The 26,944-nt window shown below is 25.0% G+C and overlaps 1 protein-coding gene across 2 annotated transcripts in view; it reads right to left on the reverse strand.

The window, feature by feature from the left end:
- Positions 1–26,944, reverse strand: part of LOC117174995 (F-box/LRR-repeat protein 20) — a 59,770-nt gene that overhangs the window by 13,119 nt on the left and 19,707 nt on the right. For both annotated transcript variants that reach the window (XM_033364484.1, XM_033364483.1), the window contains 4 exons: positions 21,781–21,848; positions 18,026–18,155; positions 11,721–12,182; positions 4,066–4,257 (listed from right to left, as the gene is read on the reverse strand). In XM_033364484.1, coding sequence (XP_033220375.1) covers positions 4,066–4,257; positions 11,721–12,182; positions 18,026–18,155; positions 21,781–21,848 — 852 coding nt within the window. The remainder of the gene's footprint in view (positions 1–4,065; positions 4,258–11,720; positions 12,183–18,025; positions 18,156–21,780; positions 21,849–26,944) is intronic.

Raw genomic sequence — 26,944 nt, forward strand, 5'->3', positions numbered from 1 at the left:
ATTATTTAATAATGTATTATATTTAATCCTTTTTTAGTACTTTTTGAAAAAATTCATAATTTTGATTTTTTTCGATAAATCTTTTTTTAACAGGAAGAAATTGTTTACCAAAAGTCAAACTTGGAGAATATGTAATCCATATTAACGAAAATACATAAAAAAAGTAAAAAATGGTAAACATTATTCTTTGTATGGTTTTGAATTTGAAATTTCTCAGATTACAAGCATTAAATTTGGAATCTTTAGTAAATTTTCACAATTATAAATGACTTTGTTGTAAGAATTTTAAATAAAAATGCCAATTTTTTAAAGTTCCATTTAAGATATTTAATTATAACCCTTAAGTTTGCGATTTCATTATCTCCACTTCATTCAATTATTATTATCATTATTACTATTAATATTTATTTAATATTATACTTAATTACTTTTTAAAATCAAAACAGGCCCTACAGTGACGCAATGAAATTAAAAATGTTTTATTTCGAGCGAATTTCATGCAAAAAGCTGTAAAAAGAGACAATTAATATAATAAATAAAATTAAATATAAATAATAAAACATTCAGGAATTTAACGAACGTCCATAAACTACGTTATTAATTCGAGGGATGGGGGGGGGGGGCACGCAAATCTACGGTTGGTAACACGATAAGGGGCGAGAAAAAGTCACTGGAAGTAAATTTACGAATTTAGATAACATTTATTTCCAGTAAAAAATTTACTAATTAGTTTTAAAATTTAATTATTTTGTTAAAATTTTATGATTTTGTTTAAAACTCATTTTCTTGTTTAACATTCATATCTTTTATTTTAACTGATTCTATTTACAACATTATTCTTCCTGGTTGAAAAATTCTTTTTTGGGTTAAACTCCTTTTGTTCAAAATTAATTTTGTAAAGGATTCATAATTTTAACTAAAACCTCATCTTTGGTTGAAAATGTATTTTCTTCACAAAATTTTTATTATTATGAGGACTTAATTTTTGTAACTGAGAATTCATTTATTTTGTCGAAAATTCGCTCTTTTTGGTAGAAATTTAATTTTGAATCCTTTTTGGTTAAACATTCAACTAATCGGTTGAAAATTAATCTATTTTGTTAAGGATTCAAATATTTCGTTGTAAATTCATATTGATTGGCTAAAAAATCAACTGATTAGTTTAAACTTTAAACAGTTTAAAAAAAAATGTGCTAGAATTGATACGTCATTCTAGTTGAAATTTTTTTTTAAGAAAATTCACCTCTTTCACTTTTAAGTTCAAGAAATTGGTGGAATATCAATCTATTTACTTAAAAATTCGTCTTTCCTGTTTTAATTCAAGACACTGAAAATTATTTTTCTTTCAAAATTAATTTTTTCGTCTACAAAATTTGGAAAATTCTATTTCTATATTTAACCTTCTTTGTTTTAGTTGAAAACTTTACCATTTGTTTTTAAATTCATTTTTCTTGATTGATGCTAAATCTATTCGGCCAAGAATTAAACTATTTTGTTAAAATTTTGTCTTTTCATCATTTATTATTCTTATCATTTATTATTCATAAATTATTCTTTTTGGGTTGGAAATGAACTTTTATTGTTGAAGATTCAACTTTTCAAATTGAAAATTCAACTATCTTCTGAAAATTTCTTTTTTTGCATAAAAGTTTTACTGTTTTTAGTTGAGTTTTTATAATTTTTACACGAAAATTTCGAAAATTTGGTTGAAAATGCACCTTTGTAGACTAAAAATTTAACTATTTTGATAAAGTCATATTTTTTATACAAAATTCAACAGTTTAATTAAAATTTCATATTTATGGATTGCGAATTCATCGTTTATGATAGAAAAGTCACCTTTCTTGGTTGGAAATTAACTCTTTTTTTTGCTCTAAAGTTTAAATATTTGGTTGGTAAGGCAACTGTTTCGTTTAAAATTAGTTTTTTTTTTGCTAAAAATTCATCTAGTTCGTTACAAAATATTTTTTGGTTGAATATTCCACAATTTTGGTCAAATGTAATATATTTGGAGTTAAAATATTTGGCACACAAAATGGTAACGTAATTTATGGACAGCACCTTAAAAAATGTCCATAAACTTCTGCAAATTTATGAAAAAAATCGATCATGTATGCAGGCTGGCCTGTTCAATAAAAAAAAACAAAAAAAACTACCGGTCATTTCCCTGGTTTTTCTAGGTTCTTAAACATTTATCACGATTAATAAAATTGAAATATTCAGACTCTAAAGACAAAAACTTTTCCATTTGAAGTAGAAAAACCGAGCTGCAAATTTAAAGACTCAAAGTGGAACTTTTCAATTTGAAACAGTTAAAACTGACGTTTAAAAATTTTTTTAAGTAAAAAATATTTTTATTATTATTATAATTATATTATTATATTATTATCATTTAAAATTAAATGCAATTAAACTCCCAAATTAAAAATTTGCAACCTTTATAAATTATTATAGAGTTCAAAGATTCAGATTCAGTTTCAAAAATATAAATACAAGTTATCATTTTCAATCCTTTAAATTGGAAAATTAATCAATGCATTCATAAAAATTTAAAATTATATTATTTTAAGCTAGAAACATTTAAAATTGAAAATTTCAAATTTTTATTTGAAAATCTTGAAACAATTACATGTTTTTTGAAATTTGAAACATTTTTCAGAACTTCTAAACATCTTCTAAAATGATTCTAAATTTTCCTAAATATTTTTTTTGTGTTCCTACCAAATTGAAAAAACTTCCTTAAAATCTTCCACATTCACTTTTGATATTTTTGTAAATCTTTCTATACCTTTTTAAATATTCTCTCAAAAATAATTTTTCGAAATAAGAATTCATTGTCAATTTTTCTAGGAAGTGTTCTTCATTCTTCTGAAGCCTTTCAAAATTCTTAAAAAGATTAAAAAATTTTTGTTCGAAATCTGCCAAAATCTACATTTAATTTCAAATTAAGCCACGCACTATTTGTAACGAAATGTTGTACGAATAGCCGGATTTTGTCGGTACACGTGGAAACAGTTTATTTTTAAAGTTAAAATCTGTAATTTCTAAAATTGTGAACAGATTCCAAATCGTCTTCTAAAATTAATTATTATTCACTTTTTCATTCCTAAAATAAAATTCAATTTAAAAAATCATGAATTAATTTGTATTCACATTTGATCAAATAAATATGTTTTTCTATCTAAAAACTTCAATTTGAAACGTTTCTAATTTTTAATTGCTTAATCCTCTAAAACTGCATTTTAAATTTCTTTAAATTAAAATGTATGCTTAAAACTTAAAATCGAAAATTTTTTAGGGGAATTATTTTCGAATAAAGCATTCTAAACTGAATGATATCATAATTGATAAAAATCACAATTTAACAAATTATTTTTACAAACAGTCGAAATCAAAGTTGTAAAAAATTTTTGTTCTGAAAATGTTGTACATTTTCCGGCCAAAAAATAAATTCACTGTCATTTCCCGTTCTCATAAAATTCTCTATCATTTCCGGGTTTTCCAGGTTTCTCGGTCCAGCTACCACTCTGTATCGTAATTTTACAGGAAAATATGTCAATTCACCATTAATTACCTAAAACTCATTAAAAATAATTTCCATAAACTTTCGAAAATTTGTGAATATTTTCGGCCATTCATGGTAATTTTACAGGTTAATATGGGCATTTGCCATACAACACCCAAAATTTATATTTGAAAATTTTCAAGAATTTCTGAAAATTTAATTGAGGGGGCTCATAATATCAAAATGTGAGCTCATAAATATATAATTTTTATTACTCACCTTTGACATGACTTTTCAGTCCCTAGGGAGTGAAGAAGTTTTTTTTTAGTCCCTAGGGAGCAAAAAGCACGTTTCAATCCCTGCGGAGTGCAAAAGTATTTGTTTTCAGTTCCTAGGGAGTAAAAAGTATTTTTCAGTCCTTAGGGAGGGAAAAAGTATTTTTTTCAATCTCTAGGGAGTAAAACGTTCTTTTTACTCCCAAGGGCGTAAAGAATAGAGTTTTGGCATCAAAAAGGGCTGAAATAACGCATTTGACATTAAAAAAAATTTAATATGCATACCCTTGCAAGAGCTTGAAATCCTGCGTCTGTGAAATGAGTGCAGGCGACGCATTCTAAGACACTGAGGAGCGGACAGTGTTGTGCCAATGTTACTAAGGATGCATCCGTTAGGTTTGGACAGTTGGAAATACAAACGTAATGCAATCGAGGACATCGTTCACTTAGTTCTCTCACAGCGTCGTCAGTTATATTCTATCAGAAAAAGAGGAATATTCCATTAAATTATTTTCCAAGTCTACAATTGGATTCGTTCTAGAAAGTTTTGAGGCTTCTTCTTCTTCTTCTGAACTTATGAAATTCGCGCATTTCTAGCGACAACAGTGCCACTGACTTGGAACTATTGGCAGGGATCACAGCCATTTGAAGTTGCAATTATAGCAAAAAAGAAAGCATTCTTCAAAAAAAAGGAGGGGTCAAAAGGAAATTACTTCATTATTAACAACTTTTATGTTTAAAACAATTTTTTTAGCTAGTTTTCAAAAATGTGGCGAAGACTTCAGCTTATTCTACTGAAAACAATACTTCATAAAAAATCAGGTATGTCAAAGATTGAAAAACGGATGAACAACAGAATTAAGAAATGCTAATCTTTGAATTTTGGAAAATCATAATAGATTTTGATTCCTTATTCTCAACATTTTTTTTTAATGTATTATTTTTAGTAAATAACACAAAAATCACTATTTTAAAAACTTACTTTTTCTGTATTTTACTGACTGGGACTTCAAATTTGCTCCAAACGTATTTTTATCAAAAGAAAGCTTGAAAATGTTCACAATATTTTTTAATGTTTACTAAAAAAGATTTTAGTATAAAAAACAGAAATTAAAATCATTATTATTTACAAAAATAACAAAATTGCGAAGAGAACAATTTAAAAAAAACGAAGGTTGGTATAAATTAATTTAAAGGTTTTTTCGTTGAAGTCCAAATTATTAAATTTTTCTTTGAGAATTAATCTATTTTAGTAAAAAATGTTATAGTTGTTTGAAAAGTTAATTATTCTGTTGAAAATTCAACTATTTGGTTAAAAAAGTAATGTTCTCGGGTTGAAAATGAAACTGTTTTGCAGAAAATTCATTATTACAGCTTGAAAATTTAACAATTTGAAATTAGTTTTTGTGTGTTGAATTCAATGGTTTTATTTTAAATTAAGAAAAAACATTGAAATAGAAACTATTACATTTTTCGCTAAGAATAAATCTTTTTTGGTTAGAATTTTTATTAATTAGTGAAAAAGTTTGTTAAAAAATTTACAGCTTTTTCATGAAAATTTGAAAAGTATTTTTGTAGAAAATTTAACTATTTAGTTGAAAATTCAAATAGTGGGTTAAAAAAACTTAATTTTCAGGTTATGAATGAAACTGTTTTGCAGAAAATTCGTTGTTTTAGCTTAAAAATGCATTAAATTGTTTTGTTGAAAGTTTTTCAACTTTAAATAAATTCAACTGTTTTTGATTTAAAATAAAATTTTTAATAGGAACTATACAATTTTTTGTGAATTATTCATTTTCTTTAAGCTATTTTGCTCAAAATTCGCCTTCTTTCGATGAGCTCCATTTTTTTTTATTTGAGATACAAATATTTTTTGGTTGAAATATCAACCATTACATTTTTGTTAAGGACTCTTTTTTTTGTTCAAAATTCAGCTAATTGTTTGAAGGTTAAGCTACTTGGTTAAAAATTAATTCTTTGGTTGAATAATTATCATTTTAGTTGAAAATATATTTCCTTAGTTAAAAATGCATCTATTTTTTTGACATTCGTTTTTTTTTTGGTTGAACTGAATGGTTTTCTTATTTAAAATTTAAAAAAGTGTTGTTTGAAATATAAATTATTACATTTTTGGCTAAGAATTCATCTTTTTTGGTTAAAATTTTTGATAATTGGTTGAAAGGTTAAATAATTTGTTTGAAAATTCAACAGCTTTGTTAAAAGATTAACTTTTTTCGAGGAAATTTGACAAATTTGTTCAAACACGTCATTTTGCATTTAAAATTCAACTATTTGTGTAGAAACGTTGAACTAATTAGTTGAAACGTCAAATATTTTGCCAAAAATAATTTAATTTTCATATTTTAAATGAAACAGTTTTGCAGGAAATTAGTTGTTTTAGATTAAAAATTTAATAATTTGGTTGAAACTATAATTATTTAGTGGGAAATTAACTTTTTCTTTAAATTCAACAATTTGAACAAAATTTATTTTCTGTTTCGACTGAAAAATCTTCTTCAATTGAAAAAAAAACTGTTTTGTTGAAAAAATTTCATCTTTGAATGAATTCAACTGTTATTGATTAAACATAAAAAATGTCGATAGAAATATGAACCATCACATGTTTTTTATGCATTCACTTTTTTTAAAAATTATACTAGTTGGTTAAAAATTCATTTGTTGGTTGAAGATTCATCATTTAGTTAAAAATTCATTTCTCTTTAGTTGAAAATGTAACTATTTTGTTGAAAATTTAGATTTTTAGTTTTAAAATTAAATTGTTGATTAAAATAAAATCAATTTTTGTTTGAAACATAAACTATTACATTTTTCGTTGATAATTCATAATTTTTATTGAAAATTAACAAAAAAATCGATTAGGAAATATTTGAAATTGGTATCACAAAAAATAATCTTTTTTCAAAAAAGTCTTGTTTTCTAATGTCTTTGATTTCTGTTTTCTAATTTTCAAAAATGAGTCAAAACTTTGCATAAAAAGGGAGAAAAGGTAAAATTTTCGTAAAAATCAGTGCTGCCAGATCGAGCTATAAATTTACCCCCACCATACCTACCGTTTGGGAGCAGCAAAACAGAAGGTGCATGATTACCACTGTAAGTTCGTAAAATATTATATTAGTATTAATGACTAGTTCACTATCTTTTGATAGAAATAGTTCGATTTTCAACTAAAACAATTAGTTTTCTGCAAATACATTTAAAAAAAATAAAATACATAAATTAAAAAAAAAATTTTAATTGATTTCAACAAAATAGTTAAATTTTCAGAAAACAAATTTTTTCAACTAAATTGATGAATCATCAACCAAAAAAACTAATTTTTTTTACAAAGTTATCAGACAATTTAGTTATCAAACAAATAAATAAGAAAATATGAAAAAAATCGTTAAAATACTTTAAAATCTCTTGTAATTATTGAAATGAATTGAAAATTCCTTGGAATGTTTTAAAATATCCTAAAATATTAAAAATCCTTTAAAATGTCTTGAAACTTTTCAAAGCGCTCGAAAATTCCTTGCAATTTAAAAAATACTCTAAAATATTTCAAATCCTTTAGAATCTCATATTAAATTATGGAAATCAACTGAAAATGCCTTTGAATATTTTAAAATATTCTAAGATATATCAAATCCTTTAAAATCTCATATTAAATTACTGTAATAAATTGAAAATTTCTTGGAAACTTTTAAAATACTCTCAAATCTATGGAATTTCTTGAAAAATTTCTTAACATCTTTTAAAACATCTTCAAATATATGTAATCCTTAAAAATGTTTTGAAGTCTCATGAGACTTGTTAAAGCTCTTGAAAATATCTTTAAATTTTAAAAATACCCTGAAATATTTCAAATTCTTTAAAATCTGATATTAAATTACTGTGATCAATTGAAAATTCCTGGCAACATTTTAAAATTCTCTCAAATTTTTAAGATACTTCGAAATATTTTGAAATACTTAGAACTCTTTTTTAAGATTGCTAAAGTACTTTGGAATTTTTAAAAATGATCCTTCTAAATTTTTTTTTCATTTTTTGAAATTCTTTTAAATTATGAAAATAAATTGAAAATTTCTTGACATCTTTTAGGACATCCACAAACATTTAAAATTCTTTAAAACCTTTTGAAATTTCTTAAAATCCTTTGAAATCTCATATTAAGTTTCTGTAACCAATTGCAAATTCCTTGGAATCTTTTTAAATTCTCTTCAATCTTTAAAATCCTTTAAAATATTTTGAAATGCCTAGAACTCTTTTTAAAGATTACTTTGGAATTTTTAAAAATAAAACTTCTAACATTTTTTTAATTCTTTAAAATTCCTTCAAGTTATGAAAATAAATTGAAAATTCCTTAACATCTTTTAAAACATTCTCCTGTATTAAAAACCTTTTGAAATAATTTGAAATCGCTTGCAATTTTTTGAAGCTTTCGAAAATATTTTGAAATTTTAAAGATTCCCTGAAATATTTCAAATTTATTAAAATCTGATATTAAATTTCTGTAATCAATTGAAAATTCCTTGGAATCTTTTCAAATTCTCTCCAATTTCTAAAATCCTTCAAAATCTTTTCAAATACCTAGCAATATTTTTTAAGATATATAAAGTATTCTGGAATTTTAAAAAATAACCCTTCTAAATTTTTATTAATTTCATGAAATTCCATTAAGTTATGAAAATAAATTGAAAATTCCTTGACATATTTTAAAATATCCTCACATATTTAAAATCCTTAAAAATGTTTTGCAATTTTTGAAATTTTTTAAAACTCTTGAAAATAAATTGAAAATTTAAAAAGACCCTAAAATATTTAAAATTCTTTAAAATCTGATATTAGATTTTGAGGGTTTCGATGTATTTAAGAGTATTTAAAAAGGTTCCAAGGAATGTTCAGTTTATTACAGTAATTTAATATGAGATTTTAAAGGATTTGATATATCTTAGGATATTTTAAAAGATTCTAAAGCATTTTCACTTGATTTCAATAATTTAGTATTAGATTTTAAAGGGTATGAAATATTTTAGTGCTTTTTTTAAATTGCAAGAAATTTTCAAGAGCTTTAGAAAATTTCAAGAGGTTTTAAAAGATTTTAAATATTTTAGGATATTTTAAAAAAATTCCACGGAATTTTCAATTAATTTCAATAATTTCAAGAGATTTCAAAGAATTTTAGCGATTTTTTTCATATTTTCTGGTTGAAAGTGGAAGTTTTATGTAGAAAATTCTTTTTGTTTTTGGTTGAAAATTAATTTTGTTTAACTACAAATTTAACTATTCTATGTTTCATTGAAAAGTGATATTTTTTAGTTGAAATTTTTTTATTTTACTGAATACACGTCTTTCTTGATAGAAAATTAATCTTTTTTGTCGAAAATTTAGCTACGGTTAAACAATAATTTTTTATATAGAAAATTAGTTTTGGTGAAGAATAAATTCCTATTGTTCAAAATTCATGTGTTTTATTAAAAATGCCTTTTTTAATATACAATTTAGCTTTTTGTATTTAAATTTAACTTTTTTTTAGATTTAAATATTTTGTTGAAAAAAAATTAAATTTTTTTTAAATTTATGTATTTAATTAAAAATTTATTTGTTTGCAGAAAACTAATTGTTTTAGTTGAAAGTTGAACAATGAATCTTTAAATTCAATATTTAAACTTTCAACGAATTCGACGAATTTTGAAATAAAAAAAGATAATTTTTCAACCAAAAATTGAATAATTACATTTTTAGTCAAATACAAAAAAAGAATGTTTAACCAAATAAATGAATTTTTTACTAAAATTATGGAATATTTAACTGAAATAGTATTTTCATTTTTAATAAAAAAAAATTATTTTCTACAAAAAAGAGAAACAAATTTTCAATAAAATAGCTCATTTTTTAAGCAAAGAAATGGATTTCTAATATAAATTATGAATCTTCAATAAACAAAATTAATTTTGATTTAAAGAGTTTATTTTTCAACCAAGCAAATTTATTTATAACATAAAAGATGAATTTTTATTCAAAATGATGAATATTTAACTGGAATACTTGACTTACCAACCGGAAAGAAGAATTTTTAAACAATGAGATTAACTTTCAAAGAAAAAAATCATTTTCTGACTAAACAAGTAAGTTTTAGATGTAAAAAAGTCGATTTTATAACAAAAAGTAAGTTTTTTAAAACAAAGTACGTGAATTTTGAACTAAATAAATTAGTTTTCAATTGAAAAAGACAAATATACATCCAACTTGTTAAATTTTGAAATAGAAATGTCAATTTCTTACCCAAAGTTGAACGGTTACTTTTTCAATTAAAAAAAACGAAATTAAGTTTGATAAAAATTCATCTTTTATGTTATAAATAAATTTTCTTGGTTGAAAAATAAATTCTTCATCAAAATTTATGTTTTTATTGAGGATTCATCATTTATATAAAAAATTCAATTCTTTGCTTAAAAAGGAGGTAGTTTATTGAAAATTTGTTTCTTTTTTTGTAAAAAATCATTTTTTTCAACTTAAAATGGAAATACTATTCCAGCTGAATATTCCATAATTTTAGTAAAAAATTCATTTGCTTGGTTAAACTTTTTTTTCTACTGAAAATGTAATAATTCAATTTTTGGTTTAAAAATCAGCTTTTTTTATTTCAAAATTCTTCGAATTTGTTGAAAGTTTCACTATTTCAATTGACGATTCATTGTTTTAGCTTAAAACTATGTTTTTTTTTATTTCAAATTTAATGATTCTAGTTGAGGATTTATCATTTTAGTTGAAAATTCATCAGTTTGGTTGAAAATTAATGTATTTTTTAAAAAATCTTCTTTGTAGAATAGTAACACTTTGGTTTCAATATTCGACAATTTGGCTGAAAAACTGCCTCCTTCAATTGAAAATTCAACTGTTCCGTTTAAAATTCACGTACTTAAAAAAAATCTATTATTTGTAGAACATGATGTTTTTCTTTGAAAGTTAATCTCCTTGTCCACAAAATTTTCTTTTTGATTAAAATTTTTAAGAATTCCAGTCAAATATTTTTTAATAATTAATTCTTTAAGGGAATATTTTTTCAATGAAGCCGTGTTACCGACTGAGTATTCACACCTGTCGATCTGAGTTGAAATATCTAACAAGTTGCGACTTTTTCACAAAAGGAAGGTGGCGGCGCTAGGGGCTTTTTCCAAATCCAAATTTTTTCGTCGCATCGTCTGCTACAAGGCAGTCACGGAAAACTTAAAAGTACTGATTTTCCTTACAAAATAATTACTCGAAGGGACCCAACCGATGTCGGCCCATATATTTTCTTCCTTCTGTCAAAATTTCGATATATTAACTTATTTAGTTTAAGAAAAAAAGGCGGTCAAAATGAACATTACAAGGCCAAAGTTCGAGTCGTGAAATCGTTTTACGGCTCCCAAACGGTACGTATGGTGGGGGTGAATTTGTCGCTCGATCTGGCAGCATTGGTAAAAATTCTCTATTTTATGTGTTTTAAGGCCATGTGACGGGTAGGTAATGTGAAGAGATTCCTACCTTATTTACATTTTGTATTTCCTAACTTATTTTCACATGAAGCGCCGCATCGAGCGGCCACGTGACTCACTCATCACATGGCCTTAAGGCTATTTTTCAGATTGAAGGAGAAAAATGTGAAAAGGGAAGAAATAGGAAATTTCATAAAGAAGTAAAAAGGGTAAATTTAGTCAAAATCTTTGATTTAATGTGCTTTAAGGCGATTTTTCAAATTTAATGAAAAAAAAAACCAGGAAAAGAGAAGAGATACGAAATTATGTAAAAAAAGGGACCGACTGTGATTCCCATTTTGAGTTCACTCGCCAGATAGCGCTCTGCACATTAGTTACCCGAATTTCAAAATTTCAGCGCGAATTACTCGAGTTTTTCTGGGACGAGTAAAATTTCAAGAAATAAAACAACAAAAGTACCCTGCATTCATGAAGGTTGATCGCTTCCAGATTTGGGCAATGGCGAGCTAAGCACTTGACTGCCTTGTCTGTGAGTTGTCGGCAGCCTTTGCTCAAAAAGCTACGAAGTTCTGGACAACCTCTGGACAAAGCCTCGACCCCGTTATCGGTGAGTAATTCACACCAGGATAAATTAATATGGGTAAGGAGGGGACAACCTTTGGAGAGATCTTTTAATGAGATGTCCGTTATCTCTGGACAAGAGTCCAGATTCAGTCGTTGCAGTTTTGGACAATGATTGCTGAGAGCCCCGCAGGTTGAATCTGAGATTTTTTTGCATTGACTCAGATTAAGTTCCTCCACATTAGGACAGGACTGGGCTAAGGTTCGCATCGAAAGATTTCCAATGCTTTGGCATCCTCTCAGGGACAATTGCCGCAAGAATCCTCCGCATCTTCGCGAAATGTTTTCTATTACTGGTCCCTAGAACATTCCAACAATTGCGTTCTGTCAGTAAAGTTCTGAAATGCCCAAGAATTTATGTTGAGCAAATTTTTGGTCTTTTCCCGGTTCGCAACAATTTTTCACGGCCAATGAAATTAAAAATTCGAACTCGAAATCTGAAATTTCTTTCATTTGAAGAAATAAAAACTGAGCTGTAAATTATTTTAGGCAATTTTAAGTTAGAAGCATTAAAAATTAAAGGATTGCATTTTTGTTATAAGATAAACACTTTCTGAACTAAAAATTTAATTACTTTAATTTTGAATAGATTAAAAATCCTTAAAAAGCTTCAAAATTTTATTTCAAAATCTTGAAACATCTCTGAAATTGAAATGAAATGTTTTCAGAACCTCTGAACCTTTTAAAATAATTCGAATTCTTCCAAATTTTTTTGTACACCCTACCAAATTAAAAAAAATTCCTTAAAATCTTCTAGGTTCATTTTTTACAATTTTTGAAATCTTTTCATATATTCTCTTAAAATTAATTTTTCAAAATAAAGTAATTTTCAATTTTCCTCGGAATCTTTTAAAAAATGCTTTTTATTCTTTCGAAGACCTTCATTGCTCTTAAAAAGTTTCTAAATTTTTTGTTCGAAATATGAAAAAATATATATTTTGCTTTAAATTAGGCAGTGGCCTTTTTTAACCGAAATTTCGGTACGATTAGCGGGCTTTTGTTGGTATACGTAGAATTTTCGTTTAAATTACTTGAAATCGTTTCAAATTTTTATTTGTTTTTAAATCGTTTCAGACCATCTAAATATCTCTTTATCTTAGTCGAATTTTTAGTTAGGAATGATAGGTGTGCAATATTTATTATACATCAAAATTCAACAATTTGGCTTGTAAATTAAATTTTTTCAAATAAAGAAATTAAAATTGTAACGTTCAAAGTTTAGCTGTTTGTTTAGTTTTGAAAATTTTATTTATAAATATCGCTTTTACATGAATAATAAAATGTTTCTAAATATTAGGCAATTGTTATTTTTCATCATTAAAAAATTTCAAATTCTAGACTAAAACGATATTTTTAATTTAATGAAAGCCTTTAATTATCAATATATTATTTTTAAGATATTTTTAAATTGAAAATAGTTTATAAAGTTTGAATCGAGCGTTTACATTTGTTTAACTACTAAGACCTTCCAATTGAAAGAGTTTAACTTTTAATATTAAAATCTGGAAATTCTTAAATTCTGAACTGGTTCCGAATCGTCTGGTAAAATCAATTATTATTCGCTTTTTAATCCGTAATGTATAGTTACATTTTGAAAATCATTATAATTTATATTCAAATTTGATTAGCTAAAAAGGTTTTATTATCAAAAATTGTATATTTTAAAAGCTACTAATTTTTTAATTTTCAAGTTTTCAAAAATTCACATTAAAATAGTTTGAATAAAAAATGCACCCTGAAAAATTAACATTAAAAAAGGAAAATTTGTAACGGAAAGATGTTCGAATTAAGCATTGTTTTTGTTGAAAATCTCAACCATTCGGTTGAAAATTAATCTGTTTTTGTTGAGGATTTAAACTATTTTGTTGAAAATTCATACTTTTTGTTTGGATCAAACTATTTTTGGTATAAAATTAGATTCCTTTTTGCTGAAAATTTTAAATAACACGTTTTTCGGTGAGAATCCATCTATTTTTATAGAAAATTTATCTTATTGGTTAAAAATTGATCTTTTTGGTTGAAAATTAGTTTGACTTAGAATTAATTTTTTTTACTGAAAATTTAAATATCCTATTTTTTGTTGAAAATTTGTATGTTTCAGGTGAAAATTCAACTCTTTTTTTTTAATCTGTCTTTTTTGGTATAAGAGTACTCTCATTAGTTGAAACTTTAACTTTTCGGTTAAAAATTAATTTTTTGGGTGGAAAATTTAAATATTTTATTGAAAATTCGTGTGTTTTTGGTTGGAAATTTATTTGTATGTATTTAGTTAAAAATTCACTTAACCTATTCCGTGTTTTGTTGAAAATATACCATCTTCAATAGAAATTATTTAAAATTCATCTTCTAGGTTGAAAATTGCACTATTTGGTAAAAATTCATCATTGTGCTCAAAAATTTCTTTAGTTAAAAATTCGTTTTCTTTTAGCTGAAGATTTTCTTTTTATTGAATATTTACCTATTTTATGTTTTCTTGAACATTGACATTTTGAGTTGAAAATTAATTAACTTTGCTGAAAAACCTTTTTGATTTTTTGAATTTATCTTTTTTTAGTTGAAAATTTATACATTTTATTGCAGCTGAATAACCTTTTGGTAGAAAATTAATTTTTTGGGTTTAAAATTCAGCAATTTTGTTAAGAATTTTTTGAAAATTGATTTTATTTATTATAGATATTAAATTTGAATATTTATGTGGATCAAATTCAGCGCGCCAAATTAAATAATCCGAGAGAACTATTTCGCTGAAAATAATTCTTTTTTAATTGGAAATTCAACTACTTGGGTAAAAATTAAAAGATTGATTTTTTAACTGAAAATGTAACTTTTCTAATTTTAAGATTGATTTTTTGTTTAGTTAAAAAATATCCTTGTTTGTTAAAAATATCATTTTCTTGGTTTGAAATTTCATTTTTGTTGAATGCATCAGTTTCGTTAAAAAATGTTATAGAGAAAATTCGACTTTTGGCTTGATTGTTCAACAATTTATATAAACTTTTATGTATTTCCTTCTTGAATAAAAAATCTTTATTTGACGAAAATTCTTCTTCTTTGTTTAAATTTTTGTTGGCAAAAATTTCGTCCTTTTGATTAAAGTATACACTATATGACACTTTTTTGTTGGGAATTTATCTTTTTAATTTGAAAATTCAACTATTATGTTAACAATTTAATTATTTTGTTGAAAATTGCAGTATTTTGTTTAAAAAAACCATATTCTATAGTAGACAAGATAATTTTTTGATTAAAATGAATTAATAAATTAAAAAACTTAACAATTTTATTTGAAATACATTTTTATTTAACGAAAGTCACCAAAAGTGAATTTTTTTTCTTTTGAATTCAAAAACGTTCAATGAAGTTTATAAGAATTTAAGGCGAATTTTAACGAATTCAGGATATAAAAAATAAAAAATGAATTAAATAAAATGTTAGTGATAAAATGTTTACGATTCCTAGGTGAGTTTAAAGGGCTTCAGGACGAATAAAATAAAATAATAAATGCAAGGGAATTCCAAAAAAGCAAAAGAATTCAAATGAATTCAACAGAATTGAGCGAGAGTTAAAAGAAATAAGAGAATTGCAAATAATTCAATTAAAAAAAAACTCAGCATAAATTAATAACAAATAAGGGTGAATCAAAAAAAATGCAATAGATTTAAAAAAAGTTTATAAATCCCAAAAATATTCCACAAACTTGAAACAAAAATTTGTATATCCACTTAAACTAAGAGAATTGAGTGCATTTAGAAAAACTCAAGTGAATTCAAAAGAATTTAGCAAGGGTTAAAAAAATCCCAAAAAATATTCCACTGATTTCAGTAAACTTCGAGTGAATTTAGAAGAATTCAAGAAATTCAAAAAAAAAAAAATTTAATCTTTAGTTTAAAGTGTATTTAAAAGACTTTAGGGCGTATTAAAAAAATTAATATAACATTTTTCAAATTCATTAAAATGATTCGAATTGAGTTAGTTTAGAAGAATTCAAGTGAATTTAAAAGAATTCCGTCAGCGTTCAGAAAATCAAGAGAAGTCCAAAAAATTCAAAAAAATTATCAAGATTTCAGCGTAAATTAAGAATTTAAGGTGAGTTTAAAAGACTTTAGAGACAATTTAAATTTAAAACAAACAACAAATTTGTAATCCATTTAATTTAGTAGCATTGCGTGAATTAGCTAAATAATTAATTAATAAGCATTCAAGGCAGTTCAAGAGACTTTAATGAATGTAAAAAAAATCAACGAATAAATAAAATTCGATTTATACTAAAAAACTGTAAGGGAAGTTACAAAAATTTAGTGAAATTCATAAAAATTCAAAGTAAAATATAAAAATGCAGGTGAACTACAAACAAATCAAAAATATCATAGAAATTACTTAAATTCATTAAATTTGGAATTGATTGCGCAAAGTCCAAGGGAATGCAAAAAAAAGGGCCAAAAAATTCTAAATGAGTTTTAAGACTTCAGGCTGAATTGACAAAAAATATATTAAAGTTCCAATAAATTGAGTAGAATGTTGCGAATACGTTCAAATAATTCAGAAAAATTGAAAAAAAATAAGGAGAACTTAATAAGAATGCAGAGTGGATTCCAAGTGAATTTAAATTAATTTTAACAATATTTTTCAATCCAAAATATTCCATCGATTTCAGTGACATTCGAGAGAATTTATTAGAATTCAAGAGAATTTGTTAAAATACGTAAGAATCCCGGGTAAATTTAAAAGACTTCAGGGTAAATTAATTTTAAAAAACAATAAACTGAGAAGAATTCAAAAATTTTGGAAGAATTAAAATGAATTGAAAGGAAAATGGTCTAAACTCAAAATATTCCATTGATTTCAGTAGAATTAGAGTGTATTTAGAAGAATTTGATGAAATTCATACGAAATCAAGATAAATTAAAAATAATTGAAATGAAGAGAACAAAATATTAAAATTCTATACAAATTCTTTCAAGAAAAAATTGTAAATCTAAAAAAGATGCAATAAATTTTGTGGATTACAAAGAAATTTGAAAGAATTTAGGGTGAATTCAAATGAATTCAAAACAATTCAAAGAAATTAATAAAAATTAAAGGAATTTAAAAAAATCGAAAGAATTAAAAAGAATTTTAAGGAATTCAGAAGGAATTTAAAAAAAAAACAGAAAGCCTTGGGGTTCTGTTTTTTTATTTATTGAAACAAAATTAAATCTTTTTGTTTGAAAAAGTGACTATAGTGGCTTTATGTTCCAAAAGTGATTTAATTATTTTTCTTAGTATATATTTCTATGATAAAGAAGTAAATGAATAAGTAATGAAAGTTACTTTTTTTGCGAAAGTAACTTTGAAAAAGTTACATTTTTCACCCCTAAAGGGCATAATGGGTGTAAAATACCCAGCGACTTATTTGCGATTTTAAAAAAACGTACAAAATTCAAGAAAATGGAAGTTTTGGCGCCAGATTAACAAATGACATGAAAACCTATTTTTGCATTTCATTTTTACATCATTTTGATTTTCATAATTATCATACGCAGTTTAAGATCAATAAAATAGGTTAATCATGCAAAGTACAGTGTTTCACTTTTAATTCAAATGAAACTTTTATTTTTTAGAATAAATATCTTTTTTGGAACGAACACTATAAGAATAATTTTATTTTTGAAGCGCCATATCTCGTAAGCATTCAAGTAAAATTTTAAGTAAAAATATCAAATACTTAAAAAGTTATGAACTTGAAACCTTTTTCTCCTTAAACTAGATAGATTAAACAACATTAATTGATTTTCTGGTAAAAAACTATCCAATACCGTCGGCACAGAACACGTTTGAATACCATTGGGTATCCAACACCCAGTATGCTCTTTATGTAATTTAACGGAAGTGTGCCCTTTAAGGGTTAATCGCTAACGATAATTAAAGTCTAATTTATCACTATAAATTAATTATCATAAATCCTCGAGGGACTCCCTCATAACTGGGCTAAGTTGAACAAAATAACGGGAAAGCGGGTGTCCGCTTTACCCAGCATGTCCCGTTTAGAACCGTGTTGTGATATATTGAAGATGAAGAAGTATCTGCTATTTTGAAAAAATTAGTTATTAAATTATTCATTTATTGAAACAGATTTATCTCAACCTACAAATGACCTCAATTACCTCTACATCTCGTTGAAAGTCAAACAAATCGATCCTCTGCCAGTTGGATCCATCGAGAGCTAATACATTCCAGGCCTTGCTCACTTGGGCACACCGACACAGTGATACCACATCCAAGTATGACAAAATTCTAAAAAAATTATTAAATTTATCTATTAGTTTTTTTTTTAGATATATAAATTTGCAGGCCTCACGTACCATATTGTACAGTAGAAAACAATACCGGAAATGAAGAAAATTTTTACGAAAATAGGGAACTTTTAGGGAGAAAAAAGGAATATAAGACATAACAATATTTTTCACTGTTATTTTAAAACATGTTGATATCAAGGTTGAAAAATATCACATAAAAGTAGTTCATTTTGAAAAAGAACTGTTTATGACGGAGACATTTCTTTACGAAAAAAAGGACAACATTTATTCAATTTGAACGTTTTTATATAAAAGGTTTTTAAATTTCGAACAGATTTGTGTTTATGGATTTTCTAATAAAAAATTTGGTTCATATTTTATTTAAAAACAAAATCAATATTTTCTTTAAATTTCAGTTTTATCAAGAGAAGTTATTATATCTGTGCTAAAACTATCTAGAAATAATTTTCGCAAGGTGTGACCGCTGATTGGAAATTTCAGTTTCGGTTCATAATTTTTTTAATGAAAGCTGATTACTGGAATATTAATTTTCCCAAATAATAATATACACTTTTTCGCATGTAAAAAAAAATTGACTTCGAAACATTCGCTTGAATTCATATACGATTTGGTAGGTAAAAATTGTATGAGCTGCTAGCTCAGACGGTAGCGCTTCTGCTTTGTGTCCAGAAAGTTGCGCGTTCGATTCTTGCTGCCTACAATTTTTAACTTTTTGTTCATTTCTTATTTATTAAACTTTGTACGAATACAATTCTCCTTATTAATCTTTAAATCTTCTGCTCAATAATAATATTTTTAACGACTTTTTTTGGACAAAATGATTTATTTTCACTTTTATTATATTTTTCACAAACAAATTTTTTTATTGCTTAACAATCATGTTAAAAATAAGAAGCATGAACGAGGTTTTTGAAACGAATGATTCTATTTTTATCGGAATTTTCAAACGGAATGACTCATCAATGAAATATTTTCTTTGGAGGGCACGAAATGCGATCAAAAATACAACTTTTCGTTTAAAAAACCTCGTTAATATGTACTTCTAATTTTAAATATAAATGTTAAAGAAGTAAGTTTTTCCGCCAAAAACACATTCAAAAGATTATTTGATGAGTTTTGGAAATTATGTAAGAAAATTAGATTTAAAAACATTTAGGTAAATAAAGAATAGATAAATAAAAAAGTGCAGTTATCGAGAATCGAACGCGCGAACTTCTATTCATGACGAACAAGCGCTACTGCCTGAGCCATCGGCCGATGATGATTGTTTTTCACCATATTTTATAATATAGAATTTAGTTTCACAATTTGCGGTTACATTAAAATATGAGAGAAATTAATGTTTCATCACGATTAATTGAAAATTGATACTATTTGTCAATTATTTAAACAATTTCTATTAAAAATATCACAGTTTAATTTTCGACGAACAGGCACAATTTTTTTTTTTAAAGAATCAAATAAGAATGTCTTTCCAATGACTTTTATCTATGATAATTTACAAATTCACGAAAATTATTATTCATTATGCAAACCATTTTTGGCTATTTTTCAACAAATAGCCACAATTTTTTACGCAATCAACGAGAAATGTCATTCTGCGGACACGCCTCTATGATGCTTTCAAAATAGATAACAACTATTAATTATTCAAAAAACTTTCGTAAACGAAGTTAGAGTTTGAATATTTTAAAAATAATAATAGGCTCAACTTTTTGTACGGAATCAGCTAATAATGTCTTTTTGATGACTCTTTGCTATGTTACTTTTATTGATTATAAAAATAGTTTGAATAATCTGAATTCTTTATAGAAATTGTTTAAATACTTAATTGTTCTTTTCAATTTGTGAAGCATCATAGCAAAAATTCAGCGGATTTGAATGAGCTAAACATTGCTAATCCCAAAAAATATCTTTTAATCATTACATTTTTTATAATGTAATACAACATTTTTTTTAATGATGCTCACGCACCAAAAATAATTTGTTGATAGTTTTACTAAAGATATAAAACCTTCTTTGGTAAATCAGAAAATTAAAAAAAGATACTTCTAAAAAGTTAAAAAAATTTTCAATTTTATTGTTAAATAAAAAAATAGCAACATTTGTTATCAAAAATCTGAACGCACAAATCTTTTTGAATTTTAAAAATCTTTCCACAGATAAATTTAAGCAACATAATAATTGGTATGAAACGCTTTACTTTATTCTTATAAATAATTAATTTAAGAAAATAATCTAGTGTATTATTTTGTTGCAGACAAAAAATCTTTGTACTAAAAGCTTTCTGTTTTATCATTAAAATAATGTTTAATAATAAAAAGTTGCCATTACCTTAAAATTTATAAACTATTTATAATGTTATAATTATTTTTTAGTAAAATGTTCTGATCCCCATATTAACTTCTTCGTTATTTCTATTAGTATATTCAAGACACCTAAAAGTTAAAAAAATTATTTATAAATTTATAAATTGTGTATAAATATTACATTCATGGCAATGAATTACAGACTGCGGCCTATTTTCAACAAATACCAAAATGTAGAAAAAATAAAATAACAATCGATTTTGTAGAGTATTTAAATCACTTAAATTAAATATATTATTTCTTTGATTTAAGAAAATTTTCGTTTATTTTAAACATACATTTTGTTTAATTTTACTAAATTTTATTCTATTCGAATAAAGTTTAATAATTCAAACTGAATTTTTTTTTGAATAAAATAAAATGCATTAACATAAACATTCTGGTCAGTGTTTTCAACTTTCATAACTTTTTTATTTGAATTTAAGTTTCTTGTACAAAGAAAAAAAACTTGAACAATTTTGTAAATATCGAAATTTTGCGGAAACTTTCGGGAAAAAGTTTCCTATGATTTTAAGAATCGAAATAGTTTTAACAGTAATTTCTTACGAAAAGAAATATTTTTTTATGCCAAAATGTTAAATGTTATGAAAAAATATTATTGTAATAATAATTTTTGTGATAGTATATTTTTTTAAATTCCCTTTTTACCAATTTTTGCAAAATGTTGAATTTTAATAAATCATATTTTTTTTTGGGCAAAACGGGTTGCCTGAAAAAAATATTCCGACGTCATAAAATTTGCAATAAAGTAAATATTAAAAATAAAATACTCCTCAAATTATAAAATTTCCAAAACATAAAAAATCTGACTGAAAATTTTAGAATAAAAAAATTCCCAACCAATTTATAATATTAACGAATTTGAAAATTACCGAAAAATATAATTTCCGACAGATAATTGCCCAATTATAAAATATCAAATACTGCAAAATTTTGGAAAGTAAAAAATAATCTAATATAATCAATTTAAAAAATGGTTTAAGTCCAATCGAATTGGCATTTAATTTAATTTGATTGATTTCACATTCTTATTACTACCAAGAGTGACAACTAACTTCAACAATTAAAAAAAAATCTTGTATAATATAGGAAAAAGGGTAAATGTTGATGAGAAAAAAAAAACATGAGGGAAATGGGTAAATGTGAAGCCTGTATTCTATTATTATTATTATTATTATTATTTACAATTTCATACATTAAAAAATTGACATTGCAGTTTTATATTACTTTTACCTGAGGAGTAATTCCTTTGGCAGTTTTTTGTTAATTTGAGCCTCGTCATCATGAAAAACCCACGTCAGCTGAAATAAATGGAAAAATATAAATTAGAAGCAGATAGAATTTCTCGATAATAACGATGATTTTCTAAATTTCAGTAAATATAATGAATTCGAGTAAAGAAGTGACAAGTGGCATATTTAATAAAGAATTATCCACCATCCTTTCAAACAGAGGAACGCGAAGTTTATTAATAAAAAAGAAAAATTTATTTCCTTTTATTTAAAAAAAAAATTGTACACTTTTATCAATAGGGAGCAGATTAGAGCCACTTTGAAGTTAGCTAACAAGTGCAGCTCGGATCTCACGGCGTGCTATGAATGTGAGAGTCGAGCTGCGCACGACTCTCACAGTCGGTGAGCCACTTAAACTTTTTATGGTAGAAAATAAGGCTTGTAGGGATCACAGTGATTGAGCAGTTTAATTGTAGGAAAATAGGGCAATTTTTTGTTGAAGGGGGATTTTTTTAAACAAACGATTTTTTTAATAACAGCTTAGTGAACGAAAATGGAAAATATAACTTTTCATTAAAAACACACTTATTTTAATTATAAATAAAATCTGATTAATAAATTAAATTTTATAAGATAATAATGATACTTTTTTTCTTTTTTGCGGCACTGTTGATTCAATCAGGTTAGATTTTCGTATTTCTTTTTTTTATTGGAAGTACGAATGTATCGTTGGATTTTTCATATAAATTTTTGTTAATTTAAATTTTAAAACTATTTAGGCAAAGTAAAATAATATTAATTATACAATGCATTGCATAGTAGAATACAAAAATATATTTTTTTAAATGGCTGCTGTACTGTCTTGAGTTTTTTTTGCCTAAATTATATAACAGAAACGGGCGAAACACAAAGTTCGATCAATTTTTTCATTTTCTTTTTCATTTTTCTCCAAAATGGTTTGTTATAAAAAAATTCAAATAAGAGGAGAGATGCAGTTTTTCTAGATTTTTAACTTTTGCGTTACAACTTATTTCAATGCCTTTGAAAATTTAGATCCATAATGAGAAAAACTCATTATAAAAAACAGTAAATAAAGGACTACGTTATACCCTAAAAGGCAATACGAAATAACGTTTGTAAGTTACTTTATTAATTTATCCTAATATTATTTCTGTATAAATAAATAAACTGGCAAATGAGATATTTTGAGAATATTTTTTTTCCACCGAAGATAAGATTTTAATATAGTTTCTGTGCATCAGAATAAATGCAGATAGCCTTAAACAAAAGAAGTAATTAGTTTAGAATTAAAGCTAATTGATATAAACAAATTCAATTAAGAAATACTTGGATAATGAGGTCGACAGAAAAAATTTGTTTGTCGACTAAAAGTGCTATAGTATTCTACAAAAATGATACTTGTAACAAAATGTTACCGAATATATAAGTAATGAATATTGCTATAAACATTTTAATAAAGGAAGGGTATATAGTTTTATATCTTTTTCGCAGAAATATATATTGTTTTTCTCATTAAAACAGTTCCAAATATGTTATAAAATATCCACAATGACAGACATTTATGGATTTTGAAGATTTATTGTTACTAATAACACAAATTAAAAACAAGTTTCAAAATTAGTCACTTTCACATTGAAAAAGTTTTTCTACAAAAAAATATTCCCCATAACTGAATAAAAACATTCCATTAGGAAAATATGTCATTGACTCTTAATTAATATTTTTGTTAACAAATTATTTAATACATATTCGTTTTTGCACTTTTTGGATTGGTAAAGATGGCTTTTCTCATGGAAAAACTTAATAAAATCTTTGCAATGAACTAATAATCGCATACATTAAAAAAATATAAAATATTTATAATTATTAATAATAAAAATTATGAACAAATTTCAAATTAAGTAACTTTGCCATTGAATAAAAATATATTTTTTTATTCAATAATATTCCAGGCACCTGTATAAAAAGGTTCGATTAAGGAAACACGTCAATGACCCTCAATAGCTATTGTTAATAATAAGTTACATAATACATATTAATTTTTACAATCTTTGAATAGGTAAGGATTGTTTTTCTCACTAAAATAAATTACAATGTGTTTGCGATTGATTTTGAGTCATAGAAATGCTTAAATATTCAATACATTTTATTATTAATGAAAAATTATAAACAAACTCCCAAATTAGTGACTTTCACATGGTTAAAAATTATTTTTTCTACGGAAAAATATTCCATACAACTGAATACAAATAGTTCATTATCAAAATGCGTCATCGACTCTTCTTTGTTATTACTCAGTAACACATTTTCTGATAAAAGAAATATTATTATTCGTTTGTATGCATTCCTAGAAAAAAAAATCGAAATCGGTTAAGAATTTCAAGCTATATCCGATTTGGAACGGTAACATTTTTTATTTTGACTACTTTGCCCCTCAGGTGATCTAAATTTTTTCGATTCTAGAGGGCAAGGATCTCCCTTTTTTGAGGTTCCTAGAAAAATGGCATTTTTTGCAATTCGGAAAATTTTTACTATTTAAAAAATTATTATTTGTTGAGAAATTTTAATTTTTCCTGTAAATCATAAAAAATCAGTATTTTTTAAAATAATTCCACATGAAGTGAATGTTGAGAAGAATCGTTATTAAACTATTTTTCAATTTTTTAAACAATTTATATTTGCTTCACTTTCTGCTTCTCCGATCAAATGATGAACAGAGGGTATTATACGGAAATAATAACACAATATATTAAGTTTAGGAGTTATATTTTTCGCTAAAGATATTTTTTAACTGTTCGGAAAATTAACATTTGTTTACATTTTTTACAATTTCAAATTATGAAAAGTTAGGACTTTTTTAAACTAGTTACACAATTAATAAATGTTAGGAATAATATTTTTTGCTTAAGACAATATTCAAATGTTTATTAAACCATTATTTATTATTCACTTCTTACTTTTCATGTGAAGGCGGAGAAAATTCTACTTTTTTAATTCTATTAAAACATGTAGATTATTATTAAGATATCGTTTCTTTCAGAAATACACCTCAATTGTTAAAAAAATTATTATTTGCCTGCTCCCTTTTTTCTTATCGCATTAATAGTACTGACGTTCTGATGTAGAAAACAATATGGATTTTTCCGGAAAAAGCTTGCATCTTGTTATAAACTGTTTTCGTATAAAAAATTGTTTTAAATTTATTCATCCCCACGATCAATGGTTTTCGAATTATGAAGTTTTGAAAAAATTGAAAAATCCCCAAAATTCCAGAAGTGCGAAAACGATATAGCTCAGAAAGTATAGTTCGTCCGAATAATCATCATCACACATTTTTTATTAATCAACGTATTTTTTATACAAATACATACTAAGAGCATTGAACTGTCTGTTAATAACAATTTTTACACGAAAAAAATGGCGAATATTACTTTTTTCATAGGTTTTTTATTTTATATCAAAATTGAACTCGACCTACTTTAAGTATGGTCAATATGAAACATTAACTTACGAATTATTACAAAAAATTATCTTAATTATTCAATTAATAAGTTTCTTATGTATGCAGTTAATACGACCAGAATAATAACATTTCGTGTTCTTATCGCTACATACTTCTTATATTGGATAATGTTTTTGCACGTTCAAGCATAAAGAACGACTTATTTCTAGAAAATTGATATAATACTACTAACCTTGGCTGTTGTATATATTTTTGTACAATACGAACAGAAATATCTAATTTTTCTTGTTTTTAATACAAAAAGAGCTTTTATTTATTATTAATGAATGATGTTAACGAAGAAAATTTTGACGACAATTAGGCTACCCTGGCAAAAAGTTTCGGATCGGAATTTATTCTGAATTATTCCGAAATCTGTATCCAAACCAATTTAAATTAATTCGAGCCAACTCGAATCAATTCTAAACAATTCTATCCAAATCGGTTTAAAATTGATCCGACTCAATTTGAATTCCCATTCCTAACCAAATTTTCAATCCGAATGAAACCGAATCAATCTGAACTCAGATTTATATATACTGAATTTTCAATCAGAATTAATTAGAATGAATCCGAGTTCGGGTTGAATTGGATTCATTCGGTCTGAAAACCGGTTTAGATCAATCCGAGTTCAGATTCTTTCGGATTGACAATTTTGTTCAGATTGAATCGGATTGAGTTTCGGAATGATCCGGATTATTTCGGAATGCTTCGTAATTCATTTATATCCGAAAATGTCTCCAGAGAAGGTCAAGTTCAGAGTCGAAATAAAATATTTTTAAAAACGGTGAAAAAAGTAATTCTCCTCATGTTGTTATTGTAAAAATTGACATTAATAAAAAATTTAATGTTTTTAGTATGAATTCGTGTTAACCATACGTTGATGGATTAAAAATGTGCCATGGCGATTATTCGTACGAACTATACTTTCAGAGCTACATCGTTTTCGCATTTTAGAATTTACGGGATTTTTCAATTTTTTCAAAAATTCATAACTCGAAAACTATTCTTCGCGGGAAAAAATGGCACGATACCTCTTTTTTATGTGATTTTAATTAATTTTTCTGAAAAAATTTAACAATTTATTTTATTTATTTAAAAAATTGGTTTAAAAGAAAATGGAAGCTTTTTTTAAAAAAAATCAATATTGTTTTCAAAATGAGTAATTAGTTCAAGAAGATGCTACGTTTAAATTCATTGGAGGGAAAAAATTTAAATAAATGGAAATTGTTTTAAAAACTGCAACACGTCTTCAACCAAAAATATTATTCCTAAAATTTCTTTAAACTCGTATAGCATACTCTATACTATAGTATACTCTTAATAATTTTAAATTGTTTAAATACTTTTTATTTGTTTAATTATTTCTTTTTGTTTCAGGAAAGTTACGAAAGTAACATATTTTCTAGATGTTATGATACCTTTATTCAATTATACGAATAAAATCATTTAAAAAAAATTTTACAAGTATTTAAATAAAAAGTGTTCCTTAAGTATGTAGTTTGCCCAAAACAGCAGGCTACACGTTCATTTTTAAACCAATTTAAACAGTTTCAACAATTAAATTTAGTTTAAATATTCTATTTTTGTCATTTTTTGAAAATTTTAAATACTGTTGGATATGAATTTATTATACAACAAT

Source organism: Belonocnema kinseyi, chromosome 6, assembly GCF_010883055.1.
Source record: "Belonocnema kinseyi isolate 2016_QV_RU_SX_M_011 chromosome 6, B_treatae_v1, whole genome shotgun sequence".
Lineage (NCBI taxonomy): Eukaryota > Metazoa > Arthropoda > Insecta > Hymenoptera > Cynipidae > Belonocnema > Belonocnema kinseyi.